The sequence below is a fragment of the Leuresthes tenuis genome, unplaced genomic scaffold (assembly GCF_036924035.1).
Source record: "Leuresthes tenuis unplaced genomic scaffold, fLeuTen1.0.hap1 SCAF_17, whole genome shotgun sequence".
Classification (NCBI taxonomy): Eukaryota; Metazoa; Chordata; class Actinopteri; order Atheriniformes; family Atherinopsidae; genus Leuresthes; species Leuresthes tenuis.
In genome coordinates this window covers 3,184,037-3,206,318 of record NW_027325371.1, presented here as the reverse complement: position 1 = coordinate 3,206,318, position 22,282 = coordinate 3,184,037, and the positions used below count along the sequence as shown (strand labels likewise).

Genomic DNA, 22,282 nt, shown 5'->3' with positions numbered 1-22,282 from the left:
ACCAGTTTGTGATGCTTTAATACCAGTTTAAACAAATTGAAGTTGCTTTAATATCAGTTTCTACCAGTTTGAGATGCTTTAATACCAGTTTAAACCAATTTAAGATGCTTTAATACCAGTTTGTGATGCTTTAATACCAGTTTAAACAAATTTAAGTTGCTTTAATATCAGTTTAAACCAGTTTGAGATGCTTTAATACCAGTTTAAACAAATTGAAGTTGCTTTAATATCAGTTTAAACTAATTTAAGATGCTTTAATACCAGTTTATTAAAGCAACATACAAGCTCCACAAATGAGCGAGTTTTTAGGCTGATATCGAAGAAGAAGGGCTGCTATGTTAACATGAAACTTGATCGGTAAAGATGGGTTATGATTAAAATAGCATTTGTTATGTGTAATAACTTGGAAAGCTGTATGCTATCATTGGTCAAGGCGATGCCATCCGGAGTAACTGTGTGGTTGGATCGTCTCTGAGGTTTTCAGGACTAAAAACAATGATCTCAGTTTTTCCTGGATTCCGAAAAAGAAAATTAATACGTTTAAATGCAATATCATAACCATCGACTTCAACTACCTCACACAGAGTCGATGCCACGTAGAGGGTGAGGAAACTGGCTGGTTCGAGGCCATGTTTCAATTCCTCTTCAAGAAAAAAACACACAGAAACACAGGCCCAAAGATTTCACAATGAGTGAACAGAGAGGTAGGAAGTGGACAGATAAAGAGGGACACCAGGGCTGTGAGAATGGAAACACACTTCAGGCTTTTTCCAGATCACATTTTCCACGGGAGGCAGCACAGCACTTCCTGTGGATTATCAGCGCCACACAGACGGCTGATAATCAATATTTCTGGGTGTGTAAAAATAATAACCAGATCTAAAAATATGCCCGAAGCCTCCCTCCATATCCCACGAGATGATCCGACCTCAGGGAGGAATAGTTTCCCCAAATGTTTGGACTCCTCCCCTGATGCTGCAGCGATAGCATTGTCTGGGCTTTCAAACACACGCCGTCTTCTTTCTTATTCTTCCTGGATTCCCATTATCTGGTCGTGAGCCATCATTTCTGTGAGAAAGAGGGAGGGTCATGGGAAGAAACCCCCCCCCCAGATAATGTAAGATGGAACAGCTGCGACTGGGTGGAGGCGGTCTCCGCTACATGAGCTGCATCAACATGATCTGCAGTTTATGAGGGTCATTTGCATGACCTGTCTAAGTATTTAGTTTGTACCAATTCAAGATGCTTTAATACCAGTTTAAACCAGTTTAAGATGCTTTAATACCAGTTTGAGATGCTTTAATATCAGTTTAAACAAATTTAAGTTGCTTTAATATCAGTTTAAGATGCTTTAATATCAGTTTGTGATGCTTTAATACCAGTTTAAACCAGTTTAAGATGCTTTAATACCAGTTTGTGATGCTTTAATACCAGTTTAAACCAGTTTAAGATGCTTTAATATCAGTTTGTGATGCTTTAATACCAGTTTAAACCAGTTTAAGATGCTTTAATATCAGTTTGTGATGCTTTAATACCAGTTTAACCCAGTTTAAGATGCTTTAATATCAGTTTGTGATGCTTTAATACCAGTTTAAACCAGTTTAAGATGCTTTAATATCAGTTTAAACCAATTTAAGATGCTTTAATACCAGTTTGAGATGCTTTAATACCAGTTTAAACCAGTTTAAGATGCTTTAATACCAGTTTGTGATGCTTTAATACCAGTTTAAACCAGTTTAAGATGCTTTAATATCAGTTTGTGATGCTTTAATACCAGTTTAAACCAGTTTAAGATGCTTTAATATCAGTTTGTGATGCTTTAATACCAGTTTAACCCAGTTTAAGATGCTTTAATATCAGTTTGTGATGCTTTAATACCAGTTTAAACCAGTTTAAGATGCTTTAATACCAGTTTAAACCAGTTTAAGATGCTTTAATACCAGTTTGAGATGCTTTAATACCAGTTTAAACCAGTTTAAGATGCTTTAATATCAGTTTGTGATGCTTTAATACCAGTTTAAACCAGTTTAAGATGCTTTAATATCAGTTTGTGATGCTTTAATACCAGTTTAAGATGCTTTAATATCAGTTTAAACCAATTTAAGATGCTTTAATACCAGTTTGTGATGCTTTAATACCAGTTTAAACAAATTTAAGTTGCTTTAATATCAGTTTAAACCAGTTTAAGATGCTTTAATATTAGTTTCTACCAGTTTGAGATGCTTTAATACCAGTTTGTGATGCTTTACTACCAGTTTAAACAAATTTAAGATGCTTTAATATCAGTTTCTACCAGTTTGAGATGCTTTAATACCAGTTTAAACCAATTTAAGATGCTTTAATACCAGTTTGTGATGCTTTAATACCAGTTTAAACAAATTTAAGTTGCTTTAATATCAGTTTAAACCAGTTTGTGATGCTTTAATATCAGTTTGAGATGCTTTAATACCAGTTTAAACCAGTTTAAGATGCTTTAATATCAGTTTGTGATGCTTTAATACCAGTTTAAACCAGTTTAAGATGCTTTAATATCAGTTTGTGATGCTTTAATACCAGTTTAACCCAGTTTAAGATGCTTTAATATCAGTTTGTGATGCTTTAATACCAGTTTAAACCAGTTTAAGATGCTTTAATATCAGTTTGTGATGCTTTAATACCAGTTTAAACCAGTTTAAGATGCTTTAATACCAGTTTAAACCAGTTTAAGATGCTTTAATACCAGTTTGAGATGCTTTAATACCAGTTTAAACCAGTTTAAGATGCTTTAATATCAGTTTGTGATGCTTTAATACCAGTTTAAACCAGTTTAAGATGCTTTAATATCAGTTTGTGATGCTTTAATACCAGTTTAAGATGCTTTAATATCAGTTTAAACCAATTTAAGATGCTTTAATACCAGTTTGTGATGCTTTAATACCAGTTTAAACAAATTGAAGTTGCTTTAATATCAGTTTAAACCAGTTTAAGATGCTTTAATATTAGTTTCTACCAGTTTGAGATGCTTTAATACCAGTTTGTGATGCTTTACTACCAGTTTAAACAAATTTAAGATGCTTTAATATCAGTTTCTACCAGTTTGAGATGCTTTAATACCAGTTTAAACCAATTTAAGATGCTTTAATACCAGTTTGTGATGCTTTAATACCAGTTTAAACAAATTTAAGTTGCTTTAATATCAGTTTAAACCAGTTTGTGATGCTTTAATATCAGTTTGAGATGCTTTAATACCAGTTTAAACCAGTTTAAGATGCTTTAATATCAGTTTGTGATGCTTTAATACCAGTTTAAACCAGTTTAAGATGCTTTAATATCAGTTTGTGATGCTTTAATACCAGTTTAACCCAGTTTAAGATGCTTTAATATCAGTTTGTGATGCTTTAATACCAGTTTAAACCAGTTTAAGATGCTTTAATATCAGTTTAAACCAATTTAAGATGCTTTAATACCAGTTTGAGATGCTTTAATACCAGTTTAAACCAGTTTAAGATGCTTTAATACCAGTTTGTGATGCTTTAATACCAGTTTAAACCAGTTTAAGATGCTTTAATATCAGTTTGTGATGCTTTAATACCAGTTTAAACCAGTTTAAGATGCTTTAATATCAGTTTGTGATGCTTTAATACCAGTTTAACCCAGTTTAAGATGCTTTAATATCAGTTTGTGATGCTTTAATACCAGTTTAAACCAGTTTAAGATGCTTTAATACCAGTTTAAACCAGTTTAAGATGCTTTAATACCAGTTTGAGATGCTTTAATACCAGTTTAAACCAGTTTAAGATGCTTTAATATCAGTTTGTGATGCTTTAATACCAGTTTAAACCAGTTTAAGATGCTTTAATATCAGTTTGTGATGCTTTAATACCAGTTTAAGATGCTTTAATATCAGTTTAAACCAATTTAAGATGCTTTAATACCAGTTTGTGATGCTTTAATACCAGTTTAAACAAATTTAAGTTGCTTTAATATCAGTTTAAACCAGTTTAAGATGCTTTAATATTAGTTTCTACCAGTTTGAGATGCTTTAATACCAGTTTGTGATGCTTTACTACCAGTTTAAACAAATTTAAGATGCTTTAATATCAGTTTCTACCAGTTTGAGATGCTTTAATACCAGTTTAAACCAATTTAAGATGCTTTAATACCAGTTTGTGATGCTTTAATACCAGTTTAAACAAATTTAAGTTGCTTTAATATCAGTTTAAACCAGTTTGTGATGCTTTAATATCAGTTTGAGATGCTTTAATACCAGTTTAAACCAGTTTAAGATGCTTTAATATCAGTTTGTGATGCTTTAATACCAGTTTAAACCAGTTTAAGATGCTTTAATATCAGTTTGTGATGCTTTAATACCAGTTTAACCCAGTTTAAGATGCTTTAATATCAGTTTGTGATGCTTTAATACCAGTTTAAACCAGTTTAAGATGCTTTAATATCAGTTTAAACCAATTTAAGATGCTTTAATACCAGTTTGAGATGCTTTAATACCAGTTTAAACCAGTTTAAGATGCTTTAATACCAGTTTGTGATGCTTTAATACCAGTTTAAACCAGTTTAAGATGCTTTAATATCAGTTTGTGATGCTTTAATACCAGTTTAAACCAGTTTAAGATGCTTTAATATCAGTTTGTGATGCTTTAATACCAGTTTAACCCAGTTTAAGATGCTTTAATATCAGTTTGTGATGCTTTAATACCAGTTTAAACCAGTTTAAGATGCTTTAATACCAGTTTAAACCAGTTTAAGATGCTTTAATACCAGTTTGAGATGCTTTAATACCAGTTTAAACCAGTTTAAGATGCTTTAATATCAGTTTGTGATGCTTTAATACCAGTTTAAGATGCTTTAATATCAGTTTAAACCAATTTAAGATGCTTTAATACCAGTTTGTGATGCTTTAATACCAGTTTAAACAAATTTAAGTTGCTTTAATATCAGTTTAAACCAGTTTAAGATGCTTTAATATTAGTTTCTACCAGTTTGAGATGCTTTAATACCAGTTTGTGATGCTTTACTACCAGTTTAAACAAATTTAAGATGCTTTAATATCAGTTTCTACCAGTTTGAGATGCTTTAATACCAGTTTAAACCAATTTAAGATGCTTTAATACCAGTTTGTGATGCTTTAATACCAGTTTAAACAAATTTAAGTTGCTTTAATATCAGTTTAAACCAGTTTGTGATGCTTTAATATCAGTTTGAGATGCTTTAATACCAGTTTAAACCAATTTAAGATACTTTAATACCAGTTTGAGATGCTTTGATACCAGTTTAAACAAATTTAAGTTGCTTTAATATCAGTTTAAACCAGTTTAAGATGCTTTAATACCAGTTTAAACCAGTTTAAGATGCTTTAATACCAGTTAATACCAGTTTGTATGTATGTACATTGGTGCACATGAAGCCACATCTGGAGGCGGTTCATAGAAGGTCAGTGCAGCAGGTTGAAAGGCACTAAGTGCGTTAGTTTGGCAACGCAGAGTCCAAACAACACGACTCAATCAGGGCTAAATTTCAATTAGATCCAAACCGGGTGAAAGAGTCTCAGTTTGCTGTCGAAGGAGGAAGCAAACGCAGCCTCACAGGAAGGAGGCAGATAGAAGCGGAAATAATTCACTGTAAAACAAAAGCTGGGAGGCGAGCAAAGAGAAAGTCAGTCTCAGTGATTAACTGCGACTTACGAAGCAAGACGGCACGATTTAAAGGATGAATTACGTTTGAATTCACTGAAAGCGCATCCACGCAGTCCAAGAATATGATTTACAGGGTGTTGAAATATGAGCCGAGGCTGGAAATCTAACCCCATAGAACACCTTTGGGATGAATTAGAGCGGAGGCTGCGAGCCAATGGTCAAAAGTTCCCATGAACACAGGGTGGGCCGACGCCATATTAAACCCTCTGCAACCATCTTCTCCTCAGCTCACCTTTCCTTCCTTCCTTTCATAGGATTTAAGCTTTTAAATGATGACTCTCAGTCTTTGTTCGTTGGTTTTTAGGCCAAAAAAAAGCAAAATAAAGCGCAACAACAACAGCTTTGTTCCTGCTGCCATCACTGAGCTGAACGAGCTGCAGCGCCACTTATTTATAAGGCGTTTCATTTGGTAAATAATCTGGTTTTATTCTGTTTTTCATTTAAAGACATCATTGATGTGATGTTACTGGCCTTTTTTTTTTTCAAATATGTCCTGATTTGTGGAGCCAGAGACCTTTAATCCCTGCTCTTACAGTTTTAACTTTTTTTAAATCAGTATTTTTAGTTTTTAACACGTTTCAGTTGATTTTATGTTGGCCACAAAACAAATCTACTATCTAATCTTTGCACCTCTGCACAATCATGCAGGAGGACATGACTCATCTTCCTGTTCCTGGTGGAATAAAATGGCGCCTTTAAGCCTTCTTTGAAACAGCAGCTTGATTAGATGATCGGTTTCAGAGAGGCGCCTCACTGGGCAGCAGCCTCCTGCAGCAGCTCTGGACATATTGCGTCTTTATTTGCATCTTCTTGAGATCTAATCAGCGTTTTCTGGGGAAACAGATTTCATTTGGTTGCTGTGCTGCAAGAAAGACTCCTGGTGACCGACAGCTAACTGAGCTTTAAAAATCCCAAAGTAGTGCCTGGAAAAAGACCTGAAATCCAGAGATTTTCCCAAAGAAGTAGGAACAAAATGGAGGAAAAGGAGGAAGTTTAAAGCATTTCTTCCCCGGATCATCAGGGGAAATGTGAGATCTCTGGTGGATAAAATGGACGAGCTTGGAGCCCTGATGAGGACACAGCAGGAATATCAGGCAGAGACCTGGCTGCAGGAACAGCTCTAACAGCTCTCTGCTCAGCTTTAAGACTATCCGGGCAGACAGAGACTGCAGACAGAGCGCTAACAGTAAAGGAGGAGGATCACAGAGCTGGTTAACAACAGATGGTGGAATCCTGGACCTGGCTGCAGGAACAGCTCTAACAGCTCTCTGCTCAGCTTTAAGACTATCCGGGCAGACAGAGACTGCAGACAGAGCGCTAACAGTAAAGGAGGAGGATCACAGAGCTGGTTAACAACAGATGGTGGAATCCTGGACCTGGCTGCAGGAACAACTCTAACAGCTCTCTGCTCAGCTTTACGACTATCCGGGCAGACAGAGACTGCAGACAGAGCGCTAACAGTAAAGGAGGAGGATCACAGAGCTGGTTAGCAACAGATGGTGGAATCCTGGACATGTCTCTGCAGCCCAGATGTTGAACTGCTGGCTGTGAGTTTCTGTCTCAGTTCACCTGAGTTACCTGCTGACGCTGTGTGTGACATCATCAGCTGAGTTGTTGCTAAGCTACAGAAACAACAGCCCAACCCCCTGATGGAGACCTCTGAAGGTTCCCACCACAGCTTCCTCTCTGCCACACATCAACTTTCCAAAGGTTTCTCCATGAATTGTTACCATATTAATTTTGCTTTCTACTTAATAATAACAATCTATACCACAGCAACATAATTTCCCCTCGGGGATTATTAAGTATTATCCAGTTTAAAAGACCCAAGCTGACCCATTTTTATTCTTTGGCTTTCAACCTCAACAAGACTCAAGTTTCTTTGTTGGATCTTATTTGTTTTAATGAACCTTATCGTGTTTAATTTTAGTTGTTCTTACATCATGTTTATGTATGTCTGATGTTTTTATCCGTTTTAATTCTTAATATTCAGTTATGTGCAGCAGCTGTGGTCGTTTTAAAGCACTTTATAAATAAAGTTGGTCTGGTTTGGCTGGTTTGATCATTAAAGAACATGATTTTTGGTGGTTTAAAATCACTCTTTTGACCATTTTAAAGTTCTACATGACTTCCAAACCATAAATAAAAAGGCAGAAATGACACTTTTAAAATAAAACCAAGAAGTTCTCATCAGTCTTTCTTGATTGTGGGCTGACATGCTGTTTCTGTCTGTTAATCTCACCCAGACTGACTTATCGATGCTAAGGTCAGGACTCAGACCAGCTGCTGCAGGACTCCTTGTTCCTCTGGTTGAGGTAAGTTTGGCTTAATATCCCCAACAAAAACATGTATTAATCCTTTCCAAAGTACATAACTAAGAGTTCATGCATGAATCCGGTTGTAAAATCTAAAAAATGCCAAATATTCAACAAATAAATGTGGCGGGTCCCTTCTCCAGTCGGTCATCTCTCCTCTGAGGGCTGCTGTCGCTCAGTAGAAACAGGAAATAGCAGCATTGTTTACCGTGAGCAGCTGAACGGGTAAATCTAGACAGCAGGGGAAGGAAAAGATAGCAGAGGAGGGGGAGAATAAAGTCTCCTGGGATTCCTCTGGGTTCGCGTTGCCTCAGCCGTCTGGGGTTCATTTAAAATGGCTCTTGGGGGATGAAATGCATCAAATCTCAGTATGTGGCGCATCTGTGACGGTGTGGGAAGGTGAAAAGGCGGCGGTACCTGTTTGCGGGCCTGGTTGAGGCCATGCAGGCGCTGCTGGAGCTCACTGCGGTAGTTCTGGGCCGCCTCGATGCTTTCCTTCGCCTCCTGGAGCAACGAGTCCACCTCCACAGACATCCTCCCTCCTCCTGACACACGGCACAGCAGAGAGGGACATTTATTGAACACAAACAAAGAGGCAGGACGGCCTGAAATCAGACACTGCACCCAGGATCGTGTCCTGAAGAACCGGTTTCACACTCACCACAATTTATGGATTTCTCCTCAGTTAATTGCAGCAAGTGTTGGCAACACAAACGGTTTCCACCAAAGGAAACAGCTGATCTGAGACTAACAGGGACACCGTTCGGTGGAAACCACAAAATGACCTTTAAAGTGAGAAAATAGGGTTTATTTTAGGAATAAGCTCCACCAGTGAGATGATGTTTGATCAGCACCAGCTGAGGTAGAAGTATGTGATGCAGATGTGATTTAATTTGGTGGAGAGCCGGATAACGTGCACTTTTACCAAAGCTACCAAACACAGGCAGCGTTTTTTGGTCATAACATGGATCAGGAAGCGTTAACAGATGCAAAAACACAGTTTTTCTTCCTTCAAAAGCCTGCAAACCTCTGCAAAGGCTGAATAAAACAATGATGGCTCCACCTCTGAAAGCCCTTCACAGAAATCCATCCTCGACTTTTTGAGTAATCCTGCTGGGAAAAAGCCAAAGTGAACCGACCGCACCATCTCCTCGGCTGAGCTAAAGCTAAACAGGTCATAAAATGAAGGGCTGGTGTCATGGATCACAAGCTACAGCTGGGATAACTCGAGTGAATAAACACATATCCTCTAACATACACTTTATTAAGAGGTTTCCATTCCAAAGCTTGTTTTTTTACAGTTAAAATATCAAAGAATATCTCATTCAAGCTTATTTTTGAGCAGAAAAACTGAACAGAACAGAAACAAATGAGGGAATTAACTGTCTGCTATATTTCTCTGTTGAGTCACCATGATTTAAACCTGTGAAGACGACACTGCACCACAGTACTGGCATAGATCGGCGTGTCTGAAAGCTGAATAAGCTGCATGGTCCGTGAGAGAAAGGCAAAGACAGGCTGCAGAGCGTTTCGACTGACAGAGGATGTGTGGCAACGACAAACCACTTCCTGATGCTGCCAAGCCTGCCGCTCGCTTATAACAGCACAGCTACCCGGGTCTGGAGCAACTGTTTATCAGCTTCATCCTGTAACCTTAAAATATATTCTCAAATGCCCCGAAATAAACGGCCGCTCGCTGTTTTTGGTTATTTTGGCTGCGTGTTAATGTCAAAGCCAGCGACTGTACAGGAAGAAGATAAAACGTGGAACAAAGTCTCCATCAGCCTGAATGTCACAGATTTAACTTCATTACGCTGCAGCATAATGACTCAGGACTAATCCCAACTTTACATGTTCAACCTTCACCAAATACTACAAGATACAGAAAAATACGGCACAATTATTCCCCAAAAAGTGGCAGAAATGTTGAACTGTACCTGTCGACAGCACCTAAAAAAGAATGAAACCGAACGACACTCCCTGAAACATCTTCCTGTCAGAGAAGTGATGAAACTCCACCATCCCTTCGTCTCAGGTTTGCATCTAAATCACATCCAAAGGGTCTGAAGAAGCAAACTCTGGTAGTTTAAATGTTCTTCCTCCTTTTCCAGGTCAGTTATGATGAAAACGTGTTTGGAAGGAGTCTTAATCTTGCACAGCAGGCGTCTTAAACTCTGTCACTCAGATCTGCGGTCGGCCACGCTCCCTTCACAGCATCTCAAGAGGAAATCGCTGAAAGGCAAACACAGCCTGCGCAGTCTTGCGTGGTCCAGGGCAGCATCTTGCATAACAGTACAGTAAATTTGAGTGAGTTTATCCGATAAGAGCCACTGGACGATGGAAAATCCAGATTCTCAACCAGAACGAGCTGCCAAAGCGACTCAAATCTCTTCCAGCAAAGGCAGCAACCAGCTGGACGGATCTCTTTCACCTCGGCCTATCGAACAGATTAGAATCTTTCTCCGATGTTCAGACAAGGATCGCGAACTCATCACATCTCGTCAGTCTTCAAACACCAACCAGCTAACCGAGCTGAAAGCTCAGGCTCAGACATCCACCATCTTATTGGCCTGTGCTTCTCTGAATTACGTCTCTGCTGTGTGGCAGCGGCTACCTGCCATTTTAATGACCATAAACACACTGTTCAATCTGTAGATTATCACTGAAAAAGCTGTAAAATGAGAGCAGTGACCTGCAGCTGCCATCCTAACAGGTAAACTGGATCTCTCAGTCAGTCAGTGGGTCCACATGATGAGATTAACTGGATTATAGCTACAGTTGGGTTCTGCTCCTTATCTGAGGGTAATTATCCTTGGATATATGAATCACTGGCACAAAGCATGTCATACCCCGGTACGATAGGTGGCGCTGTCCCCATTTCAGCTATCGCTAATAGAGCCACTTCCTGTTGACGTCTTCACCACCAACAACAACAAACTCAGGCATTCAGAAAGATGGCGAACGCAGAGCGAGATGAAGCTGCGTCCCTCTCCATCTGTGATGAGCTGGTTATGGCACAGACGATGCCCAACGGCGCATTCTCCATCGCGTTGTTTGTTTCTTTCTGACGGCAACAACAGGAATATCGTCTCCTTCCACTTCCGGGTGACGATCGCGGGAAAAAATCTGGAGCATGCGCAGAACGCTCGATCCGATCCGCTGTCGTCTGTGAGAACGTTCGAGTTATCTCGGGTCTTAATTCGATCCGATCGTTTCTTTGTTTTTCTTTGTCAGATTAAGCTTGCTACATGAGCTAAATAACTCAGTTTTATTGTAATTTAGCCATTAATCCGACCCGATGGCGCTCATGCAACCGCGCTGACTGTAAGAGGCTGATATCAGGTCAGTATGATGACCAACAAATGGTTTTACCGTCTGTTTTGCTGAGAGATGCGAGTGAAACAGACACCACGCCAAAAATCCAGATCCTTCGCGGCTGAGATGTGCAACTTTAGTTACTGGTCATTTCAGACAACTGCTGAGCAAGAAAAAGCTGCAGCTGCAAGGCTCAAAAATGCTAAATCTACGACACTTTCTGGGCTCCAAAATGGCCGAATGCCTGTCGGCCATTTAAAATCATGAGATGAGAAGTGATGCTGCACAACTGAAACATGCTTTCTAAGAGGTAGGAGGGTGGAGGAGGGTGGTGGCATGCCTCAGAACTCAGTGAGAGTCCAACACAATACAACCTTTTAACTCTGCTGTGACTCCCAGCTGCTTCGGGAAAAGATTTTAAAAAAATAAATAAGTAAATAAACAAATAATCTGTCAAATCAGTTTCTGCTTCAAGTCAAAGTGCAGAACACAGTTAACTGATGTCCAACACAATCCGACTGCAGAAGCTCCGCTCAACTGGTTTTCTGATCAAATTAATGCGAATATTTGTGCTAACATAAAGATTTTCAATGTGAACCCACAGAGCAGCACGTTGGGTTGGAAAATTCAACATTAAATAACCAGAGAACAGAAGTGGCTGTTCTTTGAGAAGTCCTTGATTGTAGGGGACAGAACAACAACTTCTAATTAGGTTAAACTCTCCTTTTGATGCCGTTTCGTGAATCATTATGAGACCATTCCTACGTGCGCTCACTTTTGTGTCCACGTACACGAATTAAAAGAAGAAGAAATCCCACAATGTTGTTCAGCTACTGTTTGGTAAACTTCTGCAACAGACATTTTGCACCATTTCTGATTAATTGAGGTGATAATCACTGGTTTCGGGTTAGTTATCGAGTCATTTTAAGAGTAAACAAGTCTAATTAGATCCGGTCCACTTAATTCAAAGGGATTTAAAACAGTCTGCCTATATTCATGACATTAAAACATCCAGAGTTACACTAAATTAATTGTCCCAAAACTCCAGTTTATGCATTTATGCGCACATGAATGTCTCCAGTTATGCAGGCACGCACTCCCTCAGTCACTTTGACTTAAACACTCCCTTTATTCTCCCAACAGAACGCCACAAGAGCCTAAAACCGCCACCAACTATTAAGTTGCACATATTCTGACCAGCAAGCTGGACTTTCATTTAATCCTGTTGCTTTAATCCTTTTCTTCCCCGCAGATTTAACCCCATTAAGGCCGTTTCTTCTGCCAAGTAAAAAGGTCTCGCTTGTTTCCATGAAGAGAAAAAGTGTGTTATGGTACAGGTGTGGCTGGCAGCAAGCGGATGAATCCTCTGCTGTTATTCCTCCAGTTCAGCACCAAATATTTAGGTCAAACTTCATGGAGCGATGGCCCACTTTCACAGGTCTCACAGACCGTTAATATGTGACAAAAGCATGAAGAAAAACAGTCCCAGCAGCTGAGAGTGAGGCAGAATCTGCTCACTGTGTCTCTCACAGTCCAGCAGTTTTGTTCTAACATACTTTGCATAAATTGCCAAAGTAATCTCAACTTGCAAAGCACTTGTGTGTTTTATTAAGCCCTTGATCGTCTTCAGTTGCATTTAACACGTCTCAATTTACATTTGTCACCATAAATAAGTTCCGCAAAATGTTCTGACTAACAGGCGAGCTATGCAAGGCACTCGAGCGCAAACACAATTATTATTAGAGCATACCACTGACGAAACAAGACAACAGGAGACATCAGACATGTCTAAACTCGTTCACAACAACTTCCGTATTTTGGAGTTTTTTTTAAATCAAGTTAACCCCTCGCCCACCACAATTACAGCAAGTCATCTGAAAGTGAGCAATAACGTGTCAAATATAACAATAGAACACGTACGCGCTTTTATTTATTATAGTTTAGTTTTTAAGGGTTGAGAAAAGTGAAATGCATGGCTGTCGCTCTGGTTATTTTCATTTACATGGGATGCAGAGGAAACTTCACCTGAACTCCGTAGAAGAATGTCATATTTTTAAGTTCGCGCTACGGCCTTCAGGCTCAGATACCTTTAAATAAAATAACTTATTGTATTTTTAAATAAATTAAGTGTGATGGAAAATTCGGCATCAATTTCTTTTACAAAAAGTCCCAACATTGCCCATGAATAGTTGGTACTGCTCGTTGGGGAGTATATCAGTAGGAGATGATGAGGGTAACAGACGAACCATAAAAGGTTAACAAAAATACCAAAAAAAATGTAAGTATCGTCTGCAGATGAGATTGAAAGAGAATAATAGGGTCGGTATTTGTAATACTTAAGTTATAGATATGTTTCAGTGAAATCTGCCATCCACTTCTCAAAATGTAAGACATCAGGAAAGCCGGAGCTAGCTTGTTGTGGTAAAAGAAAAACAATGAAACTCGGATCATGCTTGTGAGATCAACCGACAAGCCCCCCATTACGGCTGAAAACACAGGCAACTGTGATCCACTTAACAAAAATGTCCACAAATTTACAATCCTACCTGTTTTAGTGCTTTGTGGTAGCCATTTCGTCCCGAAAGTTATGAATCAGCTCCAAGCCACCGCCGCTCGAAATATGCCGAAGTTTTGCTCAAGTCCAAAAATTACACTTCCGAGGCTTTAAGGACGAGAGCCAATCACAGACCAGGTCGTTTTGATTGACGTAGCAATCAGCCAATTGGATTCAGATACAGTCCCTTTTGGCCTCTTCATGGCTCTCTGAGTAAACAGTGGCTGATGAAATGTTTCACATTTATACACTTTTTAATATTTTTTCTTACATATAATAATAGGTATTTTTCGGTTGTTTATTTGTGGTACAGGATTGTGATGATAAACACTCCTGAATTAGGTCATAGCACAAAGAAAATGCACATATACATGTGAAAACTCAAGTTTAGGGGCTGATTCTTGACACTTCCAAATAAAACTATACAGTAATAATTGTTTAACTGCTTTAACACTGTAGTAGCGGTGTAATAAACATTATCTTTGGAACTTTATAGCGCAAAATGGGCTACATTAATAGAATCCCAGAAGTCACAGACCCCCAAGGCCCCAAAATCTCCAGCTGTACCCAAATGTGCATCTGTCTGAATGTACATGATACAGTTTGTTGGATATTTGGAGCACTTACTAACAAATGCAGCCAGACTTTTTGTCTGTACTCCATCTTGTGTCACTTGTTTGAAAGAAGGATCCTGTTGTTTCACTTTATTTTAACGAAATTTGTTGTATTCATGCAGGTTCATGTTCTGCCATCATATGTCTGACAACAGTTACTATCAAAGTCTGTCTATTTTCTTCATTATCATTACTTTGAAGGACATCCCAAAGCTCTTCTTTGGATGTGGGCTGCCTTTTGTTCCGTTCTCTGTCAGATGATCCCACACTGCTTCAATAATGTTGAGGTCCGGGCTCTGGGGAGGATTCATCCCTCCATAAGACCTGTTGCCACTGATTTTCAGTCCACTTCTTGTGTCATTTGGCACAGCTCAGCCTTTTCTCCCTGTTTCCCTTCCTTAAGAACGGCTTCTTGACAGCCACCCTTCCATGGAGCCCATTTCTGATGAGGCTTGGGCCAACAGTAGATGGATCAGCTGAAGGTCCAGATGCATCTCTCAGGTCCTGTCAGGTCACAGCTGGATTTTTTCCTCTTTCTTAAGGACATCACTTTCAGATCCTGTTCATCTGCTGTAGATAGTTTTTTAGGCCTGACACTTCTTCTTTTGTCCTCCACTTGTCCAGTTTCCTCAAATGTTTTAAGGACACACTGCACACCATGCTGAGATATGCCAAGTTTTCAGCTAATAGATCTTTGGGAATCACCTTGTTGCTGCAGAAATCCTATTTTCTGTCTGTCAAACTGTGTTTTCTTTGCTGTTTTTCATAGATGCAGCTAAATAAATGGGAACAAATGATGTGTCTTTGTGACAAAGTGCCTAAAGATCCAGTTTAAAATGGCTTCTTTGCTAAGTTGTCACAACACTGGTTCATCCCTCGAGTTAGGAGCTGGAAATGAGTGAAAAAGCAGCAAAAGTCCAAAGAAAAACTTTGAAAGACCTTCAGAAAAACTGTTGCTCAAGGTCACTTTAAAAGACAAGACTACAAGAAAGTCATAACACATAAATACATTCAATCATAGTAAAAATCCAACCTATTTTTAAACAGTTTGCCTTGTGTGGTCTGTAACTAATCACACGTGTATTTTAAATCCAAATATATCCCGAAACACTTTCCAATCACTACCAATGACAGCAGCTTGTTGTTCAAGCCACAGTTTGGATAGACGTCAGTCTCTTAGTGGAAGGACAACGTCCTCTAGTGGTTAACGGTGGATGTAAAGCCTCCTTTCCAGGGTCTGGATTCTCTTTCTCTGGTCACTCAGGTAAAGTGTATCAGATTCATTTGTTCATGTGAAACATCGTGATTAGGTCAACTTGAATGAAGGAAACAGGTGTTGAGCTCGAGGCGCGGCTTTGTGCGGCACTGATCTGATTGCGCGTGGACTGTGAGCGCGCCTCGGCTCTAAACTCTCCGCGAACTGTTGCTGCTGATGTCAGTGACGCAGTTAGACGGTGATGCGCCTCTGAGTAGACCGGAACAATCCCTCAGATTAGCGCCTGACCTGCAGGATTTGTTCCAGGGGATGCACCTGATACACCGGAGCCGCAGCGCTGAAACTATTATCTAGATTTGTTTTATGCTCCAGGGGAGACTTTTCCAGTCGTTTTCATTCATCTTTTACCTTTTAAAGCTCTTTTATTGGCTGGTTTTCCCGCATATGTCCGGAATGTGATGCTTTCAGAGTGAAATCTTCTGCAAGAAAGTGGAGCGATGGCAGGTTTTACGCAGAGCGCAAATAGACCGATTAGATTGGATAGTTTACAAGACTTTTGGGCGAAGTTTGATTTCTCTTCTGAAATCTGATAATGAATTATATTCCGGCTTCCGGTGGAAACGTAGGCTATAATCCCCCCCTGATTACCGCATACAGATGGATTGCGTCCTGTCAGCCAGCCGGGTGACACCAAGGCCTTGTCAGATGTATTTCACCGCTATGCGTGCGTCTCGTTTGCTGAAGTGAAGCCGTACAGGACAGACTGTCTTGTAACCTAAGCGCCAGCTTGACTCCTTCTTCTTCATCGGTGCCAAAATGAGGAGAGCGGTGCTCAAAGAAGCCGCGAAACGGTTCCCATGGCTGGCCAATGTCACTTTGTACGGCTGCTTGTTCGCCGGCGGTGACTTTGTCCACCAGCTCATCGCTCAGAAGGAGCACATGGACTGGAAACACACTCGCAATGTTGCTATAGTGGCAATCAGTTTCCATGGAAACTTTAATTACTTCTGGCTGCGCGCGCTGGAGAGACGTTTCCCTGGAAAGTCAGCCGGGATGGTTTTCCGCAAACTCCTGCTGGACCAAAGCTTCGCGTCGCCTTTGGCCACCAGTGTCTTCTACACAGGTAGGAAGGTTTTTAAATCAGATTAATACGCAAACATACTGCTTCTGGGGAGATACGGTGCGCTCTCCCATGAAGGTCAGAATCAATCTAACGGCACTGATGCCAAAAACCTCTAAGTTTAAACGCTGAGCTGGAGTTCTGACTCCGGTCTTTGGCTTCGGCAGTAATTCAGCTTCTTAGACTTCAGGGAAAACCTTTAAACTCGAGGAAATTCTGTTTGTAGACAGGCTTAAACTGCGAGGACCCTGAAGGGGTCTCGTGTCAAGGTTATCTTTCAGTCAAACGGTATATAGGCCAAGGTCAGGAGTCAGTTTTCACATCACGCGTAACAGCCCGCCAAAGGTCACCTGTGATATCTGCCTGAACCTCTTCTGTGTCCTGCAGGCGTGAGCTTCTTGGAGGGCAAGGATGATATCTTTGAAGACTGGAGGGAGAAATTCTTCAACACATGGAGGGTAAGAAGGGCCTCGGGGAGGGAAAGTCACCTTCGCTCCCGCCACACTCGGCCGCTGCCGCTGCCAGCTCACTGCCAGATTAACCTAGATTGTGCCATGTGCCGCTTTTGCTCTGTGGGCTCAGCGGCGCGCGGGAGCACGCGGGGTAATTCAGCCGTGAGTGCAGCAGTGGATAAAAATGTCAATGAGGTCCAGGTTTGTGTAGGCGGTGAAATCCTACCAAATACACTCTGAATGAATTAGATCCTTCATGATTTATTTTCATGTTTGATTCTGTTAAATATTTCAAATTGATTGATTACATTACATCAATACATGTATTTTTAAATATGATTGGGTTGCGTTACTCTCCACGGATCTCCACTAACTGCTAAATTAGGATTGGATCCCAAATAATAATGACATATAAGTTATTATCACCCTGTTTGGGAGCATTTTTCACCACTAATCTTGATTTCTTGGTCTAATGTTGTGAATAAAGAGCTTTTAATGGACTAATTTTACATGACAGCATTACTTCTTTGGATCTCAACACTTTCTTAAAATGCCCTTTTCCCCTCTTTAATTGATTTTAATGTAAAAAGTGATTTGGAGGTCAAATGTAGTTCTAAATATGGTGCAGCGGTTCCTGGAGAAGTGGATATGTGGTCAGTCTATGCCTCAAATTAGTTTATGAGCAGCCTGTGTTTCAACAGCTCTATTTAAGATTACTTGTCCCTGCTACGCCTCTGATTGGCTTACTGTAACTCTGATAATTATGCCTCAAAAACCCCAACTGGCCCGGGACATAATTATAGGAATAATAAGTCAATTAATTATTAGACTTATGATGCGTAATGGATGTAGAAGTGGATGCACCTGCATATATCCTGCACTAAATCACAGTTACAGTGCCACCTGTCTGTGTGGCAGGTCATCAAAAGCAAAACAGATGCTGGAAGTCACACGTCAAGTAATTATAACTAATATTGACCATTTTCTTTAAGGTTAAAGTCAATTTATGCAACTTTGGTTGTTATTTTCACCTTTTTTTGCTCAGTTTATTCTCTGAATGTTTTTATTTAAATATATCTGAGGAACAAATGCGCAGAAACAAGGATTTTTACAATCCTCTGTTTATCAAAATCACTCATCATCTGTTTTTCTTTTTTCTTTACTTCAGACCGGACTCATGTACTGGCCATTCATGCAGGTAATTATTATTTTATTCATGTGTGTTTACTGGTATGCCGTCAGATTTAACATTCAAATCACAAATTTGATAGTTTTCTTCAAAGTTCCCATAAAAACAGCGAGTTTGTTTCTGCAAATTTACACTTTCCTGTAAAAACAGAAGTTAGGGAGGCTGCCCTTCAACTGAAATGTCAAGTCTTCTCTGATTGGTCAGCAGCACTGGCCTGAGCAGGGAACACCACTCAGTTTAAGCTGTGCTGAATTTTGAAAGCATTTCATTGGATGCAAAGTTAGGACACGCCCCCTGGTGCAGGATGAGTCATCAACTTCTTTTTGATCGTTTTCCCGGAAATGTAATCTACAATTTTAGAATATCAACTGAAATTACTTTTATTTTACGTTGTTACTGATGTATTAATGACATATAAGGCTATAAAAAGTCTACTGTAAAGGTTTATCACGTTAATCGCTGATGGGCTCATTAGTATTTTTGTCAGATAAATTAACTGTTACAAAGAGGGAAACTGAGGAATTAATCCTGAACTCTGATTAAATCTTTGTCATTTGCTGTTTTAATCTAAATATTATGACATTTGCCACTGTTTTCAGGTGAAATCAATAAAAAATATAACCTAAATTTTAGCAAAAATGAACAGATTTTGTTTTAATTTATCCTAAAGTTACATTTAATTTCAGGTTAAATGTAACTGTTGATACTGATGTATTAATGACATATAGGGCTATAAAAAGTCTACTGTAAAGGTTTATCACGTTAATCGCTGATGGGCTCATTAGTATTTTTGTCAGATAAATTAACTGTTACAAAGAGGAAAACTGAGGAATTAATCCTGAACTCTGATTAAATCTTTTTTAATCTCAATATTATGACATTTGTCACTGTTTTCAGGTGAAATCAATAAAAAATATAACCTAAATTTTAGCAAAAATGAACAGATATTCATCTATTATTATATTATATAATTTAATTTCAGGTTAAATGTAGGATAGTTTGACCTATTCAGTGTTGTTTTATAGTCTAAGAGTAATTTTGCATTCATTACATATGGTCTACAGCTCTTAAAGCATGCATAAGATCACAGAATGTACAATTTTTACAGTTTTTGTTAGGAGAAAACGTTACAAAACTGCTTTTCCTCTGCCTCTCCACAGTTTCTCAACTTCGTCCTGTTGCCGTTGCACCTGCGAACGGCCTTCATGGGCTGCTGCGCCTTCCTCTGGGCCACCTTCCTGTGCTTCTCACGCCAGAACGGCGATGGCACTGCCGCCGTGGCTCTGGCCTTTGTCATGGACCCCCGTAAAACTCTGGAGGAGATGCGTGAGGCCCGGCTGGCCCGAAAGAGGCAAAAGATACAGAGAGAAAATTAAAAGGAGGAAGAAGATGAGGAGGAGGATGCAGCTTTTGTCACTCAGGCCTTTGAGATTTGGTAAAAGGAAGAAAAGGCGGCCGACTTTTGCAAAACCAGCTTCTGAAAGCTGAAAGGCTGAAGGACACTGTTGGTCACGTGCACACAAAACGGGTTGACTGACATGAAAAGGATGAGGCCGTTAATAACAAGGAGTTGCATAAAGTTGCATGAATGTCTTTAGCGAGCCACTCGACTTCATTAAACCTATAAAAATAGGTGGTGTACCCATTTAAAGACTGGAACAACCACGAGAGAATCAAGAAATGAGAAGAAGCTAGAGTCAGGCAGCTAAACAGACCGAAGACAGTTCAAATATCTAATAATATATATATATATATTCTGTTTTATTAAGCCACAGACTTTTAGGCTACCCTCGAATTATCATCAACACTGGAACTACGAAAAAAAGAATAAAAAAATAGAAGAAAATCACCGTCTGAGGGCACCAAGTGATCGTAGAGGAGCAGAGGGGCAACGCTGAGATGGGTTTTCTAAACCTGACACACATTTTTACTCTCAAAGCTTTCAGCAGAGACTGATGGGTGGTTTAGTTGGGAAGTTGTGCTCCAGGCACTGGTTTCCTCTGAGCCCACGGGGGGCTTTTGAGCTCCTGGGACCAGATTTAAGGGCTTGATAATGACTGATTAGCACCGGTTGTGCCTTTTCTTGGTGACTTCCCTCACCTTTAAGTCTGTGAGTTTGCAGTGTTTGGCTGACTGGTGACGATTGTTTGCAGTGATTGATGTGTGATGTTACTTTTCTCTTTTTCTGTTTGTGCAGTTTTAAATAAAGCTCATCCGGCTGTTCAGGCTGATAGATTACAGTCAGCATCCAGAAGTTTCATCAACTGGGGAGCTTGAGGGGGAACGCCGGTATTGTTAAACCTTATTTCTGGCATGAAATACCTTCATCTCCTCACCGAGAACAGTTTGGTGAAAGTCGGCGTCCTTCGGAAGATATTTAGATAACTGGAGATCCATATAACGGAGTGAACGGGGCTTAGAGGATGCAGCCTCTAAATAAGGCATTATCTGTCTTTATTTCACCAATACTTTAAGAAGAATGAATGAATGAACGTGTGCTATAGCTCTGTTAGCTCATAGCTGCTGTTATGTGGCTACTTGCAGCTATAGGAGAGCTAACAGAGGGATTTCTACACAGGCACTCTACTGGGACCACTTCATCCACACGCCCCCCTGCAGCACAGTTTATTCACTCCGTGCTCTGTGACAGTCGGCTAACTTCACACAGAGTTTGCTGCTGATAGTTTTGTGCAACATGGCAGGATATTTATCAGATTTTGACGACATGGACGACAACTTTGAGTACGATGGACGCCCTTTTACCCTCTATAAGCCCCCGATAGCCGCCAATAAGAACAACACAGCAGCTATGAGCTAACAGAGCTATAGCACACGTTCATTCATTCATTCTTCTTAAAGTATTGGTGAAATAAAGACAGATAATGCCTTATTTAGAGGCTGCATCCTCTAAGCCCCGTTCACTCCGTTATATGGATCTCCAGTTATCTAAATATCTTCCGAAGGACGCCGACTTTCACCAAACTGTTCTCTGTGAGCAGATGAACGTATTTCATGCCAGAAATAAGGTTTAAAAATACCGGAGTTCCCCTTTAAGGAACAAAGAGCTTTTGAAATATCTGATGGTGGTGCTAAAGAACGTTCAGCAGACACTCTGAACCCTAACGAGGATTGGTGATGTAGCTTTAAGATGGTTTTTAATGACACAGAACAGAGTGTTCAGTGATGCAAGTGGAAATGATGCTGATGATTGATTAAAGGGGAGTTTAATAAGAGTTTAACTTCTGGTTTTACGTGTGAAAATGTGCATCAAAGCACAGCCAGCAGGAAGCAGGAGGCGTTAACTAAGCTCCTGTAAACCACAAACTGTGCAATTTAACAAACAATACAACATAAATGAGCTTCAGTTGGAAGGCTGAGGAGGTTTTATTCCCTGATTGGGGCCCAAACAAGCCTTCTGATTGTAGTTTCACTTTAGTCAACTACCTCTAACCCTCAGTAAGAAAACGAATCCCACGAAAACTCCTTTTCTTTTCACTGACAACAATGTACTGAGCTCAGGTCTGCCAGTCACAGCAGGTCATGTTGGGTTATTTCATCACCAATGCATCCTACTTGTGTCGTGTCTCCTAGTAATTGTGAAGCTTATGTATCTTAATCCTGTCCTCTTACTTGAACCATCTGATTGGTTGCCATCAGCCCAGATACCTTATCATGGAACTGTTCACCCACGCCAGACTCACTCGTGTGGAGACAAGTGTGATTAGTGAGTTTGTGACTTTTATTATCTATAGAAACGAGTTAAATGATTTAATTGCTGAGTTGTAACTGAAGAGAAAACGCCTGGCCCCATTTAGAA

General features: G+C 39.8%; 2 protein-coding genes across 2 annotated transcripts in view; one reads left to right on the top strand and one right to left on the bottom strand.

Moving 5' to 3' along the window:
* Positions 1 to 13,973, bottom strand: part of crlf3 (cytokine receptor-like factor 3) — a 31,667-nt gene extending 17,694 nt beyond the window's left edge. Inside the window, exons 1-2 of the mRNA XM_072368740.1 lie at positions 13,867 to 13,973; positions 8,423 to 8,550 (exon numbers count right to left, since the gene is read on the bottom strand). Of these exons, the coding sequence (XP_072224841.1) occupies positions 8,423 to 8,539 (117 nt within the window). The 5' untranslated portion in view covers positions 8,540 to 8,550; positions 13,867 to 13,973. The remainder of the gene's footprint in view (positions 1 to 8,422; positions 8,551 to 13,866) is intronic.
* A 2,129-nt stretch (positions 13,974 to 16,102) lies between these two features.
* Positions 16,103 to 20,002, top strand: mpv17l (MPV17 mitochondrial membrane protein like). Its single transcript, XM_072368642.1, has 4 exons — positions 16,103 to 16,827; positions 17,212 to 17,282; positions 18,445 to 18,474; positions 19,626 to 20,002. The coding sequence occupies exons 1-4, from the start codon at positions 16,521 to 16,523 to the stop codon at positions 19,839 to 19,841; spliced, it is 624 nt and encodes a 207-aa protein (XP_072224743.1). The 5' UTR covers positions 16,103 to 16,520; the 3' UTR covers positions 19,842 to 20,002.
* The last annotated feature ends 2,280 nt before the right edge of the window (positions 20,003 to 22,282 follow it).